The sequence below is a fragment of the Mustela lutreola genome, chromosome 3 (genome assembly GCF_030435805.1).
Source record: "Mustela lutreola isolate mMusLut2 chromosome 3, mMusLut2.pri, whole genome shotgun sequence".
Taxonomy (NCBI): domain Eukaryota; kingdom Metazoa; phylum Chordata; class Mammalia; order Carnivora; family Mustelidae; genus Mustela; species Mustela lutreola.
The window spans coordinates 11,260,812-11,281,238 of NC_081292.1; the positions used below are offsets into that span (position 1 = coordinate 11,260,812).

General features: G+C 50.0%; 1 protein-coding gene across 2 annotated transcripts in view; it reads left to right on the top strand.

The window, feature by feature from the left end:
• Positions 1–20,427, top strand: part of ASAP1 (ArfGAP with SH3 domain, ankyrin repeat and PH domain 1) — a 354,818-nt gene that overhangs the window by 314,322 nt on the left and 20,069 nt on the right. Inside the window, exons 23-25 of one of the 2 annotated variants that reach the window (XM_059165612.1) lie at positions 288–395; positions 2,822–3,050; positions 13,460–13,630. In XM_059165612.1, the coding sequence (XP_059021595.1) occupies positions 288–395; positions 2,822–3,050; positions 13,460–13,630 (508 nt within the window). The remainder of the gene's footprint in view (positions 1–287; positions 396–2,821; positions 3,051–13,459; positions 13,631–20,427) is intronic. The other variant, XM_059165613.1, reaches the window with a different exon arrangement.

Genomic DNA, 20,427 nt, shown 5'->3' on the forward strand with positions numbered 1-20,427 from the left:
AGCCAGGAATTTGCACTTTTGAGGCTCATTCTTAATATTTAAGAAAGCTTTTAATTTGCAAGAGAAGCCATGTTCTCAAAATAAGAAAGCCTCTGTCTGTAATTCTGGGCAGCTCCTCGGAGCCAGTCCCTCAGCAGCCCAACCCTGTATAATCAGAGTTTTACCCTACAAACAGCTGCTGGTGATTCATTTGAAACCGAGACTGAGGTGGGATTGGCTCCGTGGTTATATAATAGTGGGATGTTTAACGCTTAAATGAACATGGTTATACCTGCTGTTCCTTTCAGCTTTCCCAGGCTAAATCTGGGAAGTTCAACCCCCACGTCCATGTGGAGTATGAGTGGAACCTGCGACAGGAGGAGATGGATGAGAGTGATGACGACCTGGACGACAAAGTGAGTTCCAACAGTGCCTCTGAGTCCCTGCTGCTGGTCCCAGGTCGCCTGGACTGTGTGGCCGAGATCATTCTTCATGAGACTGGGTCTGGTCTTGTGACCTGGACCAGTTTCTTTGCTCGGTCTCTGATCCTTGTTGGGTACCATCGCTTTGTTAGGGTTCTCTGGTAAACCAGCCCCCACAGGAGGTGGTTGAAGACGGAGAGAGATGGGAATTTATTTTTAGGAAGTGGCTCACGTGATTGTGGGAGCCAGTGAGTCCCCAGGGTATTACGGGCAAAGCTGGCAGGTGGGAGATTCCAGCGGAAATTGATGGTGTGGTCTTGAGTCTGGAGGTGCCGAGTCTCTTTGCAAAAGCCCTTCAACTGGGGCACCTAGGTGGCTCAATGGGTTAAGCCTCTGCTTTCAGCTCAGGTCATGATCCCAGAGTCTGGGATTGAGCCCTACATCGGACTATTTGCTCAGTGGGGAGCCTGCTTCCCCCTCCCCTCTGCCTGCTGCTCTGCCCACTTGTGATCTCTGTCTGTCAAATAAATAAATAAAATCTTTAAAAAAAAAAAAAAAGAAAACCCTTCAACTAACTGAATGAAGCCCACCGCCATGATGGAGGGTAATCCTTTTTACTCAAAATCTAATTTAAACGTTGCAGCATCTAGACTGGTATTTGACCAAATAAATACCTGGGTACCACAGCCCAGCCAAGTGAACACATAAAATCAGCCATCAGAACAGTCCTTAATAAATAAAAAGTTGTGAGGTGTTAAGAACGTAAGTATGGACTAGGCAGTTGGAAGCAAGTTGCCTGTGCTACCTCAGATCTTCTTCACCAAAAGCAAACTATGGCATTGTTATTGCCGCATTTTACAGAAGAGAAAACTGACACACACAGATTTTGCAACCTGAAATCTCAGAGTTAGTAAAGACAGTTTGGGGATTAAACCTAGTTTTCTCTGACTCTCGTAGGTAGTTCATGACTACCTCTGAAAGTTCGTTCTTGCAGTTTTCCTCAGATATGTGGGTGGTTTTTTTTTTTTTTTTTAAGATTTATTTCAGAGAGAGTGAGAATGGGGCTGGGGGAGCAGAAGGAGAGAAAGAGAGAATCTCAAGCAGATTCCGCATTGAGCACGGAGCCCTGAGATAGTGACCTGAGCCAAATCCAAGAGTAGTAGGACACCCAACTGACTGCTTCACCGAGGCGCCCCACAGCAAATATGTGTGGAGCATTTCTTCTTTCCTAGGCCGCATGTAAGGAGTAGTCCCACAAGGTGTCCTAAAGACATTTCCCCACTTCGAGAAGAGATGAAGTACAACGGATAACTATTATATATAAGAGGCTGGGGGGATGTTCAGAGAACAGAAAAATTGTCTCGGCCTTGGAAAATGGTGAAGACCTTACCAAGGAAGTACCACTGGAGATGGGTTTCTGAGGGTAGGGAGGAGCTTGCCAGGCAGAAAGTGGAGAGGAGAACACATCCAGGGAAGGAGAACAGCAGGTGTGACGGCCACGGGGTCGTGATAGAGCTGGAAGTCTGAGGACTGGTTAGAAGCACAAGGTGTGAGGTGCCTTCGGATGGTTGGGTGTGAGAGGCAGGAGGCTGCCCTGCAGAGTCAGGCAGCCCAGATAGGGAAGCACAGTATGGGCCACATTTGGCCTCTGGGCTTTCTCCAAGCCATCAGAAGCCATTTAATCAACAGAGGTGAATTGTCAGAGGAGCAGGTTTCCCCACCAGCTCTGGCCACAGTGTGGGAAACATGCCGGGGCTGAAAGCAGCTGCAACCGAGGGCCGCTCACGAGGTCTGTGCTTCCGTGGGGGCTGGTGGGCACCTACAGCAGGCAGAGGTCCCAGCTATCCACGCAGGCCTGGTGGCTCTGGGTGAACTTGAGTCTTCAGGAGTTACACAGATGCCACTGCTGTCACCAGGAGTGCAAACATGAGGGACACCTTAGAGGCCATTGATGACAGTTTAGAATCTGAAAGGTCAGGATTGGCCCACAGGTGTGAATCATCAGGACCACAGTGTGGAGGCCACTTCCTAAGGGGCTGCGAAATGAAAAGGGAGCGAGGACTCAGAACTCTGACCGGAGAGGGTTGAGCAGGGAAGGAACACACTGTAGAGATCACACATGGTGGGAGAGCAGTTCAGTGCTGGTGAAGTGCCTTCCAGAGGGCAGGGGACTGTTTAGTTAAAGGATACATCGTTGACCATGCTCTTCGGCTTCTGAATATTTCTGATTGTGTGTGACTAGTGTGACCCTGATAAAGGTGAACTGAGAATCAGGAGGGCAAGAACCGCATCCCTCCTCTTGGGCTGGGTCGTGGCTGACCTCAGAGCATGCAGAGCCACAGGAGCCCCCTGTCCCGACGGAGCCTGAAGCGTAGCCCTCCATGAAGACCTCACCCCCTGCACTGTTATGTCTCCCGCAGCCAAGCCCCATCAAGAAAGAGCGCTCCCCGAGGCCTCAGAGCTTCTGCCACTCCTCCAGCATCTCTCCCCAAGACAAGCTGTCACTGCCGGGATTCAGCACTCCGAGGGACAAACAGCGGCTCTCCTACGGCGCCTTCACCAACCAGATCTTTGTCTCCACAAGCACAGACTCGCCCACGTCACCGACCACAGAGGCGCCTCCGCTGCCTCCTAGAAACGCCGGGAAAGGTACGGACTTTGAGAAGGGTTCCACAACTCCCTCCTCAAAGCGCGTGGTCTGCGCAACTTTGAGGTAAAAATCACAAGGTGCATCCCAGTGGCAGAGCACAGAATGTGATGTCAAGGACAGCTTGAAATAGGGGCCTTGCCATCTGCTACCGACAGGAGGGTGGTATTATGGGCACTCCTCATGTGTCATGCTGTGCTCTCCTCACAAAAGTCCTGTGAGGTGTACACTTTAGTGCCCATTTTACAGATGAGGAAACTGAGGCTTATGGAGGTAGAGTGACTTGCCCAAGGTCACACAGCCTATAAGTGGGAGAGCTGCAGTTCATTCCAAGGGCCACTGGGCGCCAAACCTGTCTTGTTTGTTGTGTGATGTAGTGTGCAATTGCAGTTCTTCAAAAAGTTAACTTTTCTCTACACTAAGCCGTCTGTCTGCTGGAGATGTTCGTAGGAATAGCAGTAGTTAGTAGTTGCGAAGCAGTTGCTTTATGACAGGCCCTAAGGCCAGTGCTTCTTATTCTGTGCTCAGAAAATGAGGTGGGTCCTACAGTTGCTGGGATTGTGTGGACTGGGAGACTGTGGTTCAGAGATGGTTGAGTGACTGGCCTCATATTTCCAGATCTCGGGGATTCTAATCCAGGCCTGTATGACCTGAGCCTACTCTCCTGACCTTTCTGATGAGGATTGTTTTTCCATGAGATACTACCTGGGAAAACTTCTACCCACAAGAGGGGCATTGTGTAGTGCACTGTCCAAAGCCTTCGCCAGGCTGGCACTGAGGGCTGATGGTCCACCACCCTGGCCTGTGGCAACGACGTGCTTGTCCTGTATCCTACATCCACAGAGAGTGTCCAGCTCTGAACGTCCGTGTTTTCCCGCCAGTAGGGCAACGAGTCGAGATGCAGAAATGGCAACATTCAGGAGTCACCCCAGCCCGGGGGAAGCTTGGGGTTTGGTCTCGGCCAGCGAAGGCTCCCCTGTGTGCTCAGCCCGTGCTCACACAGGTTCCGAGGGCCCCTCCGTGCACAATGCTGTGCCTATTTGAATCACACTGGGCCTATTTTCTGAGAAATGTGAGCTTTATTCAGAACAGTGTTTTTTCAGAGCTCATTCTCCATTGAAAAGTGTTATAAATGGGAGCTGTGTTCTTAGAGGGACCCCAAATGGCCTCATAGATCATAAAATAGTGGAGAAAATGCTAAAATAAGGTTTTGGCTTGAACAGTGCTCATCAAAGATAACTAGCGACCATAGGGGAAGAGTGACAGACAGCACACGTGAGCCGTGGTTTGACCCGCCAGTGTTTCTCTTACCCTTCCAATACATTACACACTAGAATGTACATAATAAGGTTTCGGATTCCTTACTCAAACACGAGTCTCTCGTGTTACAGATGTGGGCAGCACGATGGGAGTGCTGTGTGGCTGCCCCCTCTGCATAATCCTGTCCCCCTGTTAGAATAGCAATTGGATAAGACCAGAGATCTCCCTTTGTGGACCCCAGAGAGGACCACAGAGAACCTCCAGACCAGGTAAAATAATTGAAGAAAACGCTGGAAGGGACCATATCCTCTGACCCTGGTTACCAGCATAGTAGTGATCACCTCTCTAGACAGGGTGGGCTTGTACCTGTCAGAGAACCTCCAGGTGACTGAGAATCTTGGAAGAGGTTTGCAGGAGAGAAGGAACCAGCGTCCTAGTGACCAAGAGGCTGCCTCACCTTCCTACACCCCTTTCTGGAATATTATCTCAGGGAGCCACAGAAACCCATAAAATAGTCTGTCTGACTCGATGCCAAGCATCTGTCTCCTGCCTTGAATAAATTCTAACTAGCGCTTTACCAGAGGCCCAGAAAACAAAGACCAAATATATTAAGTGATCCAGCTGCTGAAACAAGTGCTCAGAGACTTGACCATGGCCACTGTGGTCAGCCCCAGACAAGCTACTTCCCCCAAGGCCCAACCCCCCAAAATCCCGACACAGAGAAGAGAAACTCCTCTCTGCTGGAAGCCGAGGGCTCTTGCAGGCTGCTTGTAGCGGGACGTCAGATGCGGGGAGACAGAAGCCGCACAGGCTTCCCCTGGACTTTCTAAGGGGCCTGAGATGGTCCTGTGCCTTGCAGCTAGCCTGGCTCGTGTGCCCTTCCATTTGGAAAAGCGATCATGTTTAGAATGGAGATCTTAGAAGACATTGTTATAAATCAGCTGACACTCTGTGCAGAGATAATCCTCCTCTGTTTTGTGGCCCTTATGTGTTTTTCATTTCACTCTGTTGAGCTGGTAGAACCGTTTGCATGAAAACAAGGACATCTTGACTGTCATTTGGTTGCTCATTTTCCATGGAAGTGATGTCGCGGTCTCTGCTTGCAGCAGTGGTCATTTCCACACTGTGAATTTAGGGCTTGGATGGAGGGTGGCTTCCGGCGAGGCATAGCAGACACTCAGGATAAAGTCCCACTAATAAGAGGAGTATAGAGGGGAGAGGGGGAAGTGATTATTCTAGTCAGCACAGGAACATTCAAGAATCTCCAGCTGCCTCCTCAGAATGCAGGGAAGTTTGACCTAAATCGCCATCAAGCAAAGCCCCCTTGTGCTTACGCAGGTGTCCGTCAGTGTGGGGAGACGGCAGCTCAGCACCCCAATCTCCCCACCCTTGAGCCCTAGACACATTTTCCTGCCTGCCCTCTTAGGATGTGAAGTCCAGTGAGAGTTCGTGAAAGCTCTAGGATTAAGCATGCAGTCGTTTCTCCCTCGTGATCAGCACCTGCCCCCCACCCCGCACTGTACAGTATGTTTGTTTAGGCTTGCCAAGATTGGTTTGTTTTTCATCTTTGAACAAAAAATTCATGTCCTAGAACTTGGGTTTTAGAGAGCTGGAAGGATGCTCAAAGGTGATCACAGTCTGCTGCCCATTGTACAGCTAGGGAAACTGAGCCCGGGAAAGGGTGAGGAACTGATTTCCGGCCACACAGTGGCTATTAGTGGGTGGAAGGTAAAAATGGCCCTTAAGACTCGTCAGACCAGTTTGACCTTCTGGTTTCTTCTTCCCCACGTTGAGGAAGGTGCTTGATCTCTGTCTTGCCTTCCTCGTGATCTTGTCCTCAGAATCCAGTGAGCCAATATGGTGAAAAAGCATTCTGTAACAGGCAAAGCCCTGAAGTCCTGGGCAAGGCGCCCCTGGGACTGTCGGGCTGTGGCCACAGACGTCTCTAGAACATGGAGGACCACGGGGAGCAGTATGGTGCCACACAACCCATCCCCCAGAGCAGGGACTGGAGACAGATACTGCGTGCTTGTGGTTGGCTGGTTTGATTTAATTGTTTGTGAGTGACTTTAAGCTGGAGAGCTGCGATTTTCTCCTGTCGTCCGCTTGCACGTCTGTACCCCACAGCAACGCAGACTCGGGGCGACACGAAAGGTTATATAGGTTAATGGGGTATATGGGCAGCATCTAGCCGAGCACCTAACAGAGTGGGCGCCCAGAGAGGGGCCTGCTGCTGACACTGTACCACATGGCTCCTTGGCTCCAAAAGAAGCTGTTTGGGGAGAAAAGGCGCCAGGGTGATGTCCCCCCAGTCTCACAAACAGGGGCTCTGACCCCAGCTGCTTAACGCAGGCATCACGTACTCAAGGAAGGCAGTCGTTAGGTGAATGAATGATGAGTCTGGCCTCGGGACGCTTACTTGACTTACTTACAAGAGCTGACTTTCCAAGCTTTAAGAAACACAAAGTGCTGATATATTGCTGTTTCCTCCATCTGTTGGTGGAGTCGGGACCGCGGAATCTGACATTAAGCAGCGCCTGTGAATATCAGGCGAGCGCCTGTATGACCTCTGGGTGCGCTTCAGACGCGTTTTCAGTGACGTGGCTTCCTGCTTCGGACAGGCTGCAGCCTTGGTCTGAGCCCCCAACAGGCAGTGACGGCCCCGGGCTGTGCTCGAACCACAGAGTGGGGACCACGTGGCACCCCCCATCTGCCGAGGTGAGGAGACGAAGTACCTCGTGATCCCAGAGCAAAGCTGGAGAGCACCACGCATCTGAGCCACATCCATCTGTGAGCCATGCTGCGGGGCCAACCTCCCTCCCCCTCCTGCAGGAAGCCTCCTGCCCTGGCCCTCCCCGAGAGACGGGGCTCCTGCGAGCGCGCTCATCCTCCCCCTGCCCTGGGCTCTTCAGTGTGGAGCTGAATTTGCCAAGCTTCAGGGTCTTGGTGTGGGAACCATGCTTGGGCCTGTACCATGCTGGCGTGCTGCTCAGAGACTGTGAAGTCGCATCTGTGGTGACCAGCGCGTGCGAGCCTTCCACCGCCGGGAACGTGTTCGATCCTCCCGGATGCATTCAGCGGCCTTGGGTGCCACTGGGGGAGCCTGAGGGGAGCAGGAGGGGCGGGGAGTCTTCCTTTTGCTCTCCTGCGGCACAGGGGCTGCGAGTGAGCTGGCCTGCACCCCTGGCATGGAGAAGGGAGCGCTGTGTCTGTGCTTGCTGAGTGAATGCACAACAGCAGGTCCGTGAAAAGCATGTCCCGGAAATGTGTGGCCAGTCAGGGGGGGACTCTCCTAAAACGACTCCAGTATCTTGGGGGTGTGATGGTGGACTCGCTGAAAGTCTTTCTACAGAATGTGTGCAGCTTATGGCCAAACAGTCATGTGAGCATCTTAGACAGCGTTTCTACGGCTATCATGTGAGGCCCATGGCGGTCAGCAGAGAGGCGGGGCGGGGGGGCAAGAAGAAGCTTCCTCCACACGCAAAGCCGCCGCCGTCAGGGTGTGTTGCGGGATGATGACCGCTGGCCTAGGAGTGGTTTTCCTAGTAGCAGCGTTATTCCTATGCTCTTGACTTTACACTTTAACTGGATTTTTTTTTTAACCTCATAGGAAGATAACCATTTGAGTGGCTCTATATCGAAGCATCCCAAGGACTGTCATCACTGATCCGTGTTGATTTTTTGTGGGTTTTTTGGCCTATTTTTGTCAGTTTCCTCGATCCCTTTTAAAGCATGGCATATCTGTCCTCTTGCACTGGCCACTTGCAGGCCAAGAGCATGTCTGGGATTCTGGCCCTCAGGGGTGGCCACTTGGCACAGGCTCACTAACAAGTCACCAACTGCCACCTGTGGACAGGGAAGCAGAAGGATTGTGTTGTGCTTCTTGTATGCGAGACGTCTGAGTAGTTAGGAAAGAACCACCCTTGGGCCCCTGAGTCCAGGCACTGTGCTGTTAGTTTCCGGGGTCCTAGAAGGAGGGTGAAGGATGGGGAACAGCCCGTGCCGCACAGTACGCAGCGCGGCATCACTCCTGCATCACCCGCCGTGCCGGAGCCCTGCCCAGCCTGCTCCTGACTGTGCGCGTCCCCCTGCTCTCTACCGCACCTTGCCGTGCCTCTGTTTCCCCACCCGAGTGCAGTGATCATGGTGCCTCCCTACTATACACAGGGCCCTTCTCAGCAGAAATACACTGTGTCTTTATCTACTTTTTTTTAAGATCTTACTTATTTCTAAGTAATCTCTGCACCCAGTGTGGGATTCAGACTCAACCCCGAGATCAAGAGTCTCACGTTCCACTGACAGAGCCAGCTGGGCGCCCCATCTATAACTCTCTAAAGCAGCAAACCTTTCAGGTCTATACTGTGAAAAGCATTTGTCTTTTCCAGAGCTGTATATAGATAGAATTTCTGCTGTTGTCACTTACTATCTGTGGCATGGTGTGTTTAGAACATGTACGTTGTATTTCCGTGTTTTCAGAGATCATCAAGATAGTTTTTAAAGCCGTCTTCTGGGTCTTGTTTTTTTTTTTTTTTTTTTTTACTTAAAATTTTAAAGATGTACTTTAATTTGGCCTCCCAGCTTGGCAGACCCTCTGGGTGGTTTGTTTCACTAAAAACCAAATGTACAAGGACAATGAGAAAGCATCCTCCTGAGATATGCCATGAATGAGCTCTATAGACTTGTATTGTGTTCACAATGTGCCAGGCACTGAGCGACGTGAAGACGACATGAATCCTACCCTGAGGGAGCTTTCAGCCTGGGAAGGAAGAGAAAATCCAGCTTTAATGCAACGTAGAGAATACTGAGAGCTATTTCGCTTTGTGGTGGATAAGTCACAGATAACAGCCGTTGCCCCGGGTAAAGGGGAGGCTTAGAGAAGGCTCTGGATGAGGTTCCAGCTGGGCTGACCCCTCACCGATAGGCACAGAGGTGAGGAGAGAACACAGTCAGGCACGAGTGTTCTGGTCAGGGACATGTAGGGCCATTCGCAGGGGGACAGCAGGGTATCATCAAGGATCAGTGCCTGGCCTGGAGTCACAGAGAGCTGGACTCGTGCATGTGAGTGGCCGGTTTCCTAAACTCTGAGCCTTGTGTCTCACCTCCTACCTCCTACCTGCGTCTCACCTCCTACCACAGCAGTGCTGCTTTTACTCAGTAAATGACAGGTCTGCAGAATTTAGGGGATGTAGGGGGAGATTTGAAAAGCATGCCAATGGTGATTTCAGTTAGGAATGGATTTTTTTAAAGTATGTATTTTGGCATACATGCATGTTTTTCAGAAGGACAGTTTTTCCAGGCTCGGTAGATACATTTCCTTGTTGTTGACGATCGAGTCCTATCTCATGAAGTTTCGTGTAAACCACCTCTATAGTCCATGAATTTATTACTGTCCTGTCAGGCGGCTTTGGTGAAGAGAGGAAACAGCAGTTCCTGGGCAGGTCTAGCCACAGACTTTTGTGAGTCCCCACGGTTGGGCCCAGGAGTGTAGAGCCAGGGCTTTGCAAACTGTCCAGAGGGAGCATAGTGGCTTCGAGATGGGCAGTGCCCTCAAGTGCGAGCTTCCTGAGCCCCAGCCACACGCTGGGCACACGTCTGAGCTATAGACCTCAGTTAGGGCCTCCCTGAGCTGACGACATGGAGGTGGTCGTGGCACGGCAGCCCCCAGGAAGCCAGTGGACATCTCTGGAGCTAGAACATCCAAACAGAGTGACTGGGAGGGCTCATGGGATTGCGAACGAAACGCACCATCTGGGAAGGAGCAGGGGGCTCACTGTCTCCTCTGAGAAGACCTTCTAAAAATTTCCTTCCCCTCAGAGTTATTTATAGAAGCTCTGGAACCTTTTTAGAGCCGTATTTTTAAGAAAGAAGATAATTTGACATAATAGTATTAGTGGCAAATGAGGAGTGGGACACTTTCTCTTATTTCCACGGGCCCTGGCAGGCCCTTCGAGAGTCACCTCCAGTCCTCCCCACCCTGTTAATCTTGCTTCCCACCATTTTTGTGTTTGATGTTGTATTTATTCTATTTGGTTTTGTTTTAGCTTTCTTTAGCCTGTCAGGATTGCTTCCTTCTTAAGTCAGGACTTAGATTATTTTGCATAAAATATCCTCTTTAGTGGTTGAGACTAATTATTAATTTTAAAAGTCTTCTGAGATCTTTACATCTTTTTTGTTTTGTTAAGATTTTATTTATTTGATAGAGAGCACAATCAGGGGAGCAGCAGAGGGAGAAGGAGAAGTGGGCTCCCCACTGAGCAGGGAGCCTGACATAGGGCTTGATCCCAGGACCCCAGGATCAAGACCTGAGCCAAAGGCAGAGGTCACTGACGTCTTCACTGACTGAGCCATCCAGGTGTCCCTGAGATCTTTAAATCTTAAGAAAGTTTAAGTCTGCTTTCTGGGACCTCATATAGAGTCTTTCCACCTTTTTCTAACTCGTGCCCTGCCAGCCAGATTTTATAGCTCCCTTTCTATAGCTGCGATCACAAAACAGCAGGTGGGTCTGATGTATGTATGTTTGCTGGGGATGAAATTACAATATTAAATATTTCTTTTAAAACTTAACGTGTCCCTGCTATTTCCCCCCTATTTCTAGTCTTTGGTTGGGCACCCTAAGTGAAACCCTTGTCTTCCTTAAAAAGAAATAACAGTTCATCTGTCCGTTTACCCAGCACTAACATTCCTAAATGCAGCTTACTCTAGACTAGACCAGAAAAAACCCTGGCCCTGATAGAGTTACAGTCTGGTTGGGAAACAGTCAGTAAACAAGGAAACAATCAATATTTGATTACAGATAAAGAAAAACAAAGGATATAATCCTGCAAAGAACACTGGTCCCTTCATTTCTGAAATGCTAGTTCAGGAGGCTGGATTTTGCTTGGTTCCTGGTTACAGGATGACTCTGTGGTCAGATCACTTCTGATCAAGTACACACTCAGCTTTGCTCAGAGACACAGCCCCATTAGTGCCTTATCTTTGGCAATTTTTGTTTCCAGGCAGGATTTGGACCGGATGCAGTGAGTTTTAGATGCTCTGCATCAGAGGATCCCTAGGTGGCGATAAAGATGAAGATGCTGGAGAATTTCATCATCCCTAGTCTCTGTTCTCCATGTATTTGCAAGAGGAAAGTTAACACTTCCTAATACTGAGCGTTGGCTGCTGTTGTCGATGTTGCTTTATGCCCAGTACACAGAGCCCAGTCCTGGCTTTCATGAACAGCAGAGTGAGATGGGCAAGCACCGTGCCAGTCCCAGAGACCTGCACTGTCGGCTCCGCACCCCATGGCCGTGAAACCTTACACACTCCAGATTCCTGCTTCCTAGACTGCAGAGGGGGGCAATAATGAGAATTCAAGGGAACTAGCCTGAATGAACACATTTTTTTTTTTAAGATTTTATTCACTTATTTTAGAGAGATGCACATGCACGTGCTCGTGGGGAGCAGGGGGAGGAGTTAAGGGAGGGGGGATAATCTACAGCAGATCCTGCACTACTTTCCCATAATCCTGAGAACACAACCTGAGCCGAAAGCAAGAGTCAGATGCTCAATCGAATGAGCCACCCAGGCAACCCACAGACACATTTTGAAAAGTGCAAATCATTAGAAGGCTGTAGTAGTGGTCACTTTATTGTTATGAGATGGCTTCTGAAACTGCAGGACTGGTACCCTAGCCTTTTTTTAACTTGGAGTTAACAGTAAGGTTCCATCAGGTATCACATTAGTAGGACAGAGGGGGTAACCTATAAAGCTCAGCCCGTCGTATCTGGAAACCAATGATGGTCTTACTGAGATTGTTGGTTCTGATCTCCAAGGCGAGACTAACTCTGAGAATCACTGGTCTAAGTCAGTGCTGGTGCTGACTGGGAGTCAGTAAGGGGAATAAAAGGCTTATTTTACCAAGGAAGGAAGCCAGATTATTACTATTAATCTTTCCTTTTAATATACAGAATGTAAAAAGCTCTTTGGAGCCTTTCTGGATCACCAGGTTTCTACTCTCCTGTGTTAAAAATTTGGTGTGGCAGTATTCTTAGCTTTTTTTGGTTTCTTTCCTTTTTTGATTTTTGGGTTTTGTTTTTGTTTAGTGGTTCTTGTTGGTTTTTTGGGTTTGTTTGTTTGTTTGTTTGTTTTTTCATCTTAACTGCTTGCAGAAACAGTTTTCCATGAACACAGTTAAACTGTGCACCTGGGAATGCTCCAGAAAGAGAAGCTTGCCACGGTGCCCAGCATACAGTGCTTGGTGCCCACCAGCCACCTAGCGTCACTTTGAATAAACAAAACTAATACCATAATACTAATTCCAGAACCGCTCTTAAAAACAAACTCCATTTTTTTTTCTTAAAACATTAGGTCAAAAACCTCAGGGTTTTGCAGTAGTGGTTTTGTGTGTGTGTGTGTGTGTCTGGAATATTAACCATTACTGCCATCCCGTCTTTACCTCTGGAGAAAGTTGAGTCTTTTTTTACATGATAGAAATCAGGGTCTGCTCTGTGTAACTTATTCAGGCTTCCAGTAGGTGGTTTGTGATTCCTAGAACAACTCAGAATTGAAGGATAAAAGAGTTTTTGAATTTCTCTTTTTCCCAGATAATTCTTTACTTTGGATCATTCTTCATTCTTGATAAAAGTTATTTAAAAAAAAAAAAAAAAACTTCAGGCAAAGATAAGTGACTAAAAGAAAAAGTTGTAATGGAGAGAAAAACCTCTTTTGTGAACATTTTTAGGTCCCACCCTGTGGCCCCCTGAAGGGCTAGCCTATACTCTGTTCTTTCTCCATTGATTTTGCTGGTAGTGTTGTGTGCCTTCTTCCTCAGTAGATGTTGTGATGGTCCCACTAAATTATTCATTTAAAAATGTATATTTTATTTTTCCTGTAACACCTAAATGAGGATCTTAACCCCATTAGCCTTCCATGAGATTGGCATTCCCTTAAAAGCACACACTTCCCTTTCTTTTCTTGTGATTTTTTTTTTTAATTTTACCAGCAATTTTGAAACCCCTGTTTGTGAACTACCGAGTTGATGGAATTGGCCATATCCAGCTTTGCGCTTTGTCTGTGTACGGCACCATATTTGGTGTGTGGAAGTAACTGCATACAGGCTCTTCTGTCTGTGAGACTGGGATTAACCTTCCTGCCCCATTCGATTCCTTTCTAGGTCCAACTGGCCCACCTTCAACACTCCCTCTAAGCACCCAGACCTCTAGTGGCAGCTCCACCCTGTCCAAGAAGAGGCCTCCTCCCCCACCACCCGGACACAAGAGAACCCTATCCGACCCTCCCAGCCCACTACCTCACGGGCCCCCAAACAAAGGCGCAGTTCCTTGGGGTAAGTCATCCTAAAGTCAGGGCCAGCAGCGTGTGGGGCACAGCGGGCATTGGACACCTAGCATATTCGACAAACGGGCCAGACTGCACGCACGCCGGATGAGGGCTTGGATACACACGGGTGTGATTGTACTCGAGGCCAAGAAGCATCCTGGAAGATCTCTAGGATCGTTTAAAAACCAGGGCAGTACTACAGTGCTGAGCACTCCCTGTGTACCAGATATGGTGCTCGGAAACCTCTTCCAGTCACAGTCGCAGCCGTGCGGCAGCTTATTGTCAGCCTCATTTACAGACAAGGAAACGGAGGCTCAGAAAAGCAAAGTCACCCATTCTCACAACAGCCAGAGTATCGGTCAGAAGGTTTGCTCAACATGTAAATCAGACACAGTCCCTTCTCGCCTGTAAAGCTTTCCTGGTGTGCTTCAGGGTGAATGCCAGCCGCTTGGCCCAGGACCTAGAGGACCCTGCAGGGGCGGGGTGGGGGGGCTGCTGACCCTCCAGCACTCGCCCTCCGCTCAGGCCGCACGGCCTCTTCACTGCTCAGGCACACCAGGCTCCCTCCTGCGCTGCTCTGCTCCCCGCAGCCGTAGCCGTGTCCTGCTCTCGAGAGGCTGGCTCCCTTCCCCCTCGTTAAAGGAGCTTCCTCCCCCCCACTTCCTTCAGAGCACCTCATCACCGTGGATTAGTACTCTGTGTTTGCTTCTCGGTCTCTCTAGAATGTAAGCTCCACGAGAGCAGGGACTCCAACCGTCTCTCGTGTCTGCAGGGCCTAGCGTCGAGCCCGCGTGTGGTAGGTCCTCCGTCACCACCGACAGTGAATAAATGTGCACAACTGACCACAGACAAAATTACACCCACAAGGCACGTAGTTTCCATCTTTCCTAACTTTGTAGTTCCCCAGAACTCCTTACTAGCCCAGCAACAATTCAAGTCAAGAACCAAGAGTCTCTGCAGAGCCCAGGGGCGCCAGGTCCCTGAGAGGCATGGAGAGAAAGAGCAGCTTTCCAGAGGCCCGCGCTCCTTCACATGGGTCACCTTCTGTTTGTTCTTTTCTTTATTTTTAAGATTTTATTTATTTATTTATTTGACAGACAAAGATCACAAGTAGGCAGAGAGGTGGGCAGAGAGAGAGGAGGAATCAGGCTCCCCACTGAGCAGAGGGCCTGATGCAGGGCTCAGTCCCAGGACCCGGGGATCATGACCTGAGCCGAAGGCAGAGGCTTATTAACCCACTGAGCCACCCAGACACCCCTGCCCCTGAGTTTCGTCGTGGCTTCTTTTCCTTGGGTTTCGGGCTATAACTGACAGGTAATTCAGCTGAATGCATTAGAGGGCCTATTCAAAAGCCTGCGTGAAGGTGTTGCAATTCTTTTGGGTTTTTGGAAAAAGCCGCACTTGCCCAAATGCAGGTTGGTGCACATCTGTCATCCGGCCGTGGCACCACAGTGGGTGCGCAAACATGTCTGTGTGGCTGGCCATTCCCTCCGTATGCGTGTGTGCCAGTCGTGTGGGCCATCTCGACCCATCTGCTCAGGAAGCCCATGGCCTCGTGAGGAAGACAGGCGAGCCAGTGAGTGAGTGTTCTTGACCATGAGGGCTGACATATTAACGGAATGCTGCGGAAATGCTGAGAAATGGTGTCAGGCCACAGGGGAAGGCCACACAAAGGAGGAGACATTTGTGGAGGGTGACAGCTCGGATCCCCGGTGAGACACGCCAGGGAAGAGCAGTGCAGTCTCCCGAACACACACACACCGGCGTGTCATATGTGACCTTGACCTGTCCACAGTTGCTATCCCCGCCCTTCAGGCATCCCCAGGTTTCATCCAAGAGGACTCTCCAAACCCAGTAACATTCAGCTGAAGGTCAGACCCGTGCAGATTTTCATACCACAAATCATAAACTCTCTTTTCCCAATTCCACTAAACGTCAGTCCTGTTGTTCATCAGTTTTTCTGTGTAAAGTCGCCCTACAGGCTCAGTCAGTCTACAATTAATTTTACAGAATCCCTGTTTTTTGGCTTAGAAATCATCGCTTTCTTAGATTTCTTACTCATCACTCAGTAGCAGACCTAGTAGCTGCTGGGCTTTTGTTTTGCTTTTAATGGGAAAGCAACATTTTTCAGTAAGAAACACAGTCACCACTAGCCTTTCGAAGACGGGGCCCTGAGCCATCTGCTGGCAGCTCCCCGCAGCGAGAGTCTCCCACCTGTGACCAGCTGTGAGGGGGGAAAGCCAGAATCTGTCTGTGGCACAGTGACAGTGCTCCACACACAGGCTTCGGTGGTCACTCACAGACAACTCTAAATAGTAGTTCTGAGACTGTCAGGGCCGTTCTTTCTAAGGTGATGCGTGAGATATACTTCAAGGCCTGGTCTGTCCCTACCTATGTCCCGCTGACGTGATGTTCCAGAAACCGGAAGTGGGATCCAGACTGCTGATGAAACGGGGATCAGTCTCCTCGTCAACATTGGTGATGCCTACAGCTTCCCTCTGTGGACCCGCCGTTAGGATCTGGGCCCAGGGAGTGGATACCGGCACGGGGTGGGTGGTACAGGTACAGCCTCTGTGCTGGCCCAGGGTCTCGCCTCCCCACAGCATTCCCACCACATAAATACACCAGGGTCCCAAACCACATGTGCTTTCCTCTAAGATCTGAGCCTTTGCTCAGAAAGTGCCTCAGCCTGGAATATTCTACTCATCTGTGTTAATACTTAGTCATCCTTCAAGATCTGCTCTCGAGGGACCTGTTCAAGGGGCCTCCCCAGTCTAGCCACCACCGCACTCCCAGCCTGTGGCACGGGGTTGCCGCAGTGGTTCTGTGCGCAGCTCTTTCCCAGGGCATTCTGAACTCCATTCAAGGGTTGTGCTCTGTCTGTGTCAGGGCAGAGTGCTCCAGTGTGGAACCGGTGCCATACCAGACTCTGATCGTCCTTACCACTTGGTAGCCCAGCGGCTTCCAGTGGTTATTTTGAATTGTTCCATACCTCAGTTTCTCCAACTGTAAAATGGGACTAGGCTAGTTAATAGTACTTAGCTATTTTTTTAAAGTTTTATTTAAGTAATCTCTATAACCAATGGGCTCAGACTCACAGCCTCCAAGATCAAGAGCCACATGCATCCCCGACCCAGCCAGCCAGGAGCCCCAGTCCTTAATCTAATTCTTAACCACAGTTCCACAAAGTTGGAAGTGCTGGGACCTCAACGTTCAGGACACTGAGACATGGAAAGATTAGATCACCTGCCCAAGTTCCCATGGCTGGGACTCGGGAAGCCGGGATCTGTCCCCAGCCTGTGTAGCTGGAGAGCCTGCGCTTCTCCTCTCCGTGCTCTGCTGTGTTCTGCACATGATCGCTCTGTGAGTCTTGACCGTTCCCCATGTCCACAGTTGTTTCTTCGCCCATGAAGTGAGGAGAGGAGAAGGTAGTCGGGCAGGAAGGTCCCCTCCTCCCGGCTCTGCCTCCTCATCCATCGGCAGCACAGAGCCCTGGTGCACGGGGAAGGCCACTCGGGGCTTTCTCCCTGCCAGCACCGTGTCTGCGGCACCCGAAATAGCCCCGGCCTTGCATTACTGCGGTCCCGCTGCTGTGATGAAGTCAGCCATCTGTCTCAGGAGACTGCTAAGGCAGGCTTTGGATGAGAAAACAAATAGGCTTATGGGCAGATTTCGGTTCTATGGGGACTTTGATTTTTCAAGTGGCATGTCATTAAATCTCACTTTTGGAAAAACATAATTTGTTTATAATCTACTTTTATAATAGGCCAACACATATTTTAAAACAATTTAAGTAAAATTAATTTTAAAATGAGGACAAAGGGAGAATAAAGGTGACGAAGTAAAAGTCCAGGAGTGTGATCTCTTCACAAAATATGTAAATAAGATCGCATACAGTGGCTGGAAATAGACCACAGATTTGACACTGAGATTCTTATAGGCAAGAGCAAAGGAAAAAAATACATCTAATTACCAAGTTTGTGGTGACCCTAAGATCTACCCTCTTCTCACACTTGAGAGTCTTATAATTAATATCTTAGAGTAGCACAGTTCTCTGGGCTACTCTTGGATATTTCAGAGAACTGGCAACAGCACACCACAGGCCACTATAACATGCACTAAAATAACATTCTGGAAGCCCAGGTTCTGATCTGGGTTCTACCCATCCCAGGCTACATGACCTCTGCAAATCACTTTCCTTATCTTTGGTCACTGGGATTTAAAATTGTATAAGCTTTTTTTTTTTTTAATTGTAGAGCAAATAATTGATGAAAAACTATACCACAGATTGGTTCACTTCTCTTTCAAGGCCAGAACTTAAGGTGAAAGGCTCAGCATTTGAAATGTCTGATCCAAGGCACGCACATCGACTCATGAAGCAGTATTGGTTTGTAAAAGAGCCTCTGGACAGAAGTGTCTTGCTCTTCCCTTTTCTTGGGTTTCCCAGTAAATTTTCATATCCGCTCTCTGCTTCCCACTCACCTCGCCCCCAGTGTGCATGCTTATCTAGAAAGTAGTGATGGTTACTACCATTTGCAGAGTATCTCCCACCTACCAGGCCTGGGCACTCATCCGTCATCGTATTCAGCTGTCACAGCCGTCGTGTACGGTAGAGACTCACTGTCTGTAGTTTGTCAGTGAGGAAACCGAAGCACAGAGCAGTCAGAGGCTTGTTCAGAATCACAGTTCTGCTCACTTCAGAGCTGGTGTGTGAACCCACTTCAGACTCCAAGGCTCCTGCATCGATCCACTATTCCAGATCAGTCCTGAAGCCTGTGTGTCATTCGCTGCTGGGCCAGTGTCCTCCTGTCTGTCCACAAACTCTTGGCCCAATGTCTGACCCCAAGTCTTGGCCACGGCTTCCTCACCTGCTGGCCCAGCATCCTGCTAACACACACCTTTTGGACACAGGAGTTCTTTTCCAAGTTGCATGAAGAGAGAAGAGGGGATTGAACTGCTTCCATGTTTTTACTCCTCCCTTGAATACTATCCTTCTTTCAGATACGTGTCCAAGTCACACTTTTCTTCCCAGGCGTGGCACATGGGCTTGGCCTAGCCATGAGCTTGCTGGCCTTCCTGTCTGCTGACCACCGAGGCCTTCCCCCAGGTGTGGGGGGAATGAATCTGGGCAGAGAAGCAGATGAGTGAGTGCTGTGGTGCTTCACTTCATTCCTCAGGAACTCAGTGGCTGCTGTGTGCCAGAGACTGGGCTAGCAAGTGAGGTTATAAAGATGACCAGGGCACAGCGCCTGCCTTTGAGGTGCTCGTTCAGTGAGTAGACCATCATCATTCTGTTGCATTCCATCGGAGAGCTATGAGTAATAGTTTCCATTTGTGTCATGCTCCTTGCGGCACAGCCCCGTGGTCTGCACTCCATAGTTTATCTTTTGTGGTGCTCATACCCATCTGGCGGAGTAGATCCTGTTTTGTTCCCATTTTCTAGGTGAGGGGACTGAGGCTTAGTAGAAAAAGCATTTTAATCCAAACTCGTACCCACTGAGTGATGGCAGGGTTGGAGTTCAAACCCAGGCTTGTCTGGCTCCGGAATCTGCGCTCTTGACCACTGCTCTGTGATGAGCGGTGGTGGGCTGACGGGGAGGAGGGGGTGGTCAAGTCTGGCTAGAAGCTGGCTTTGGAGAGGCCCCTGGCAGGTTGCCTAGGAGTTCACTGCGAGGGGGGGGGGGGTTGCTGTTGCAGAGAGAACGGACAGAGGGCCAGTTACGGAGGCAGAGAAACACAGTGTCTTTGGAGAGAAATAGAGTCACCTCGAGTGGCCAGAGAGCAGGGTTGAAGGAGGACCCAGACATCTGGGCTGCGGGGTCAGACCGCAGCCCCTGGGGTGATCTGTGATCTGTCACACTCATCTGCGTGACACTGGAGTGGGTGGCCGGAAACGGAGCAAGGGGCCTTCTGCAGCCCACGTGGTGTCATAATCCATCCTGCACGTAAGAGGGTTAAGAATCACTGGTTTGGAATGTTTTCTACGTGGAAAGGGAATTAGCAGGTGCAGTGGTTTACCCTAACGTAGAATTTTCTTTGACATGTTCATTGTTACGGCTCATTGAAGTTTCAAAATGTGAGATATGAGAGCTAATCCCCAAGACTCACACTAAACACCTTGCTGAAAAGAAACGCCCCCGTGAGTGGCGTTCGTAGCGGGGAGGACCCCTGCGAGGCTGCGGGAGGAGTCGTCAGTACCAGGGATGGCTCATGGAAATGGACCGGTGGTCGGAGGAGGGTCTTATTAAAATAAAGCTATACTTGAAAATCACCGGCCGGAGTAACACCAGTGGAGCTAGTTTCTTCTGCGGGTGTGTCCTAGAGTTACAGAAATCTCTGTCCAGGAGCCCCGCCTTAGCCCTCCGCCAGCCTCTCCCTGTCCGGGAGGGTCCGTGGGGCAAGCGGTGAGAAGGCTGGTTAGTCCAGGTCCTGGAGGCCGGCTCCTCGGCTCCGTGTCCCAGCTCTCACCCCTACCAGCCACGTGACCCTGGGCTTCGCTGTACCGCTCTGTGTGTTTCTTCAAAAACAGCAGGGAGGCGTCTTGGATTCAGTACCTCGTGATCCCAGTGACATACTTACCCCAGACCTCCCTCCAAGAAAACACTCAGGGAGCGGTGGCGGCTGCTACTGACGTCACCATCGGGGCGGCAGGACAGGTAGCGACAGGCCTGTAGACCCGCGGTCAGGACTTCCCAGTAGATCGGTGGCCGTGTGACCTGCAGCCACCAGTGCCCTTCACCGCGTTGCTTCGTCTTTAAAGTGAGGATAATGACGCCCGTCCTTCCTGTTGGGAGAAGCGCTTGG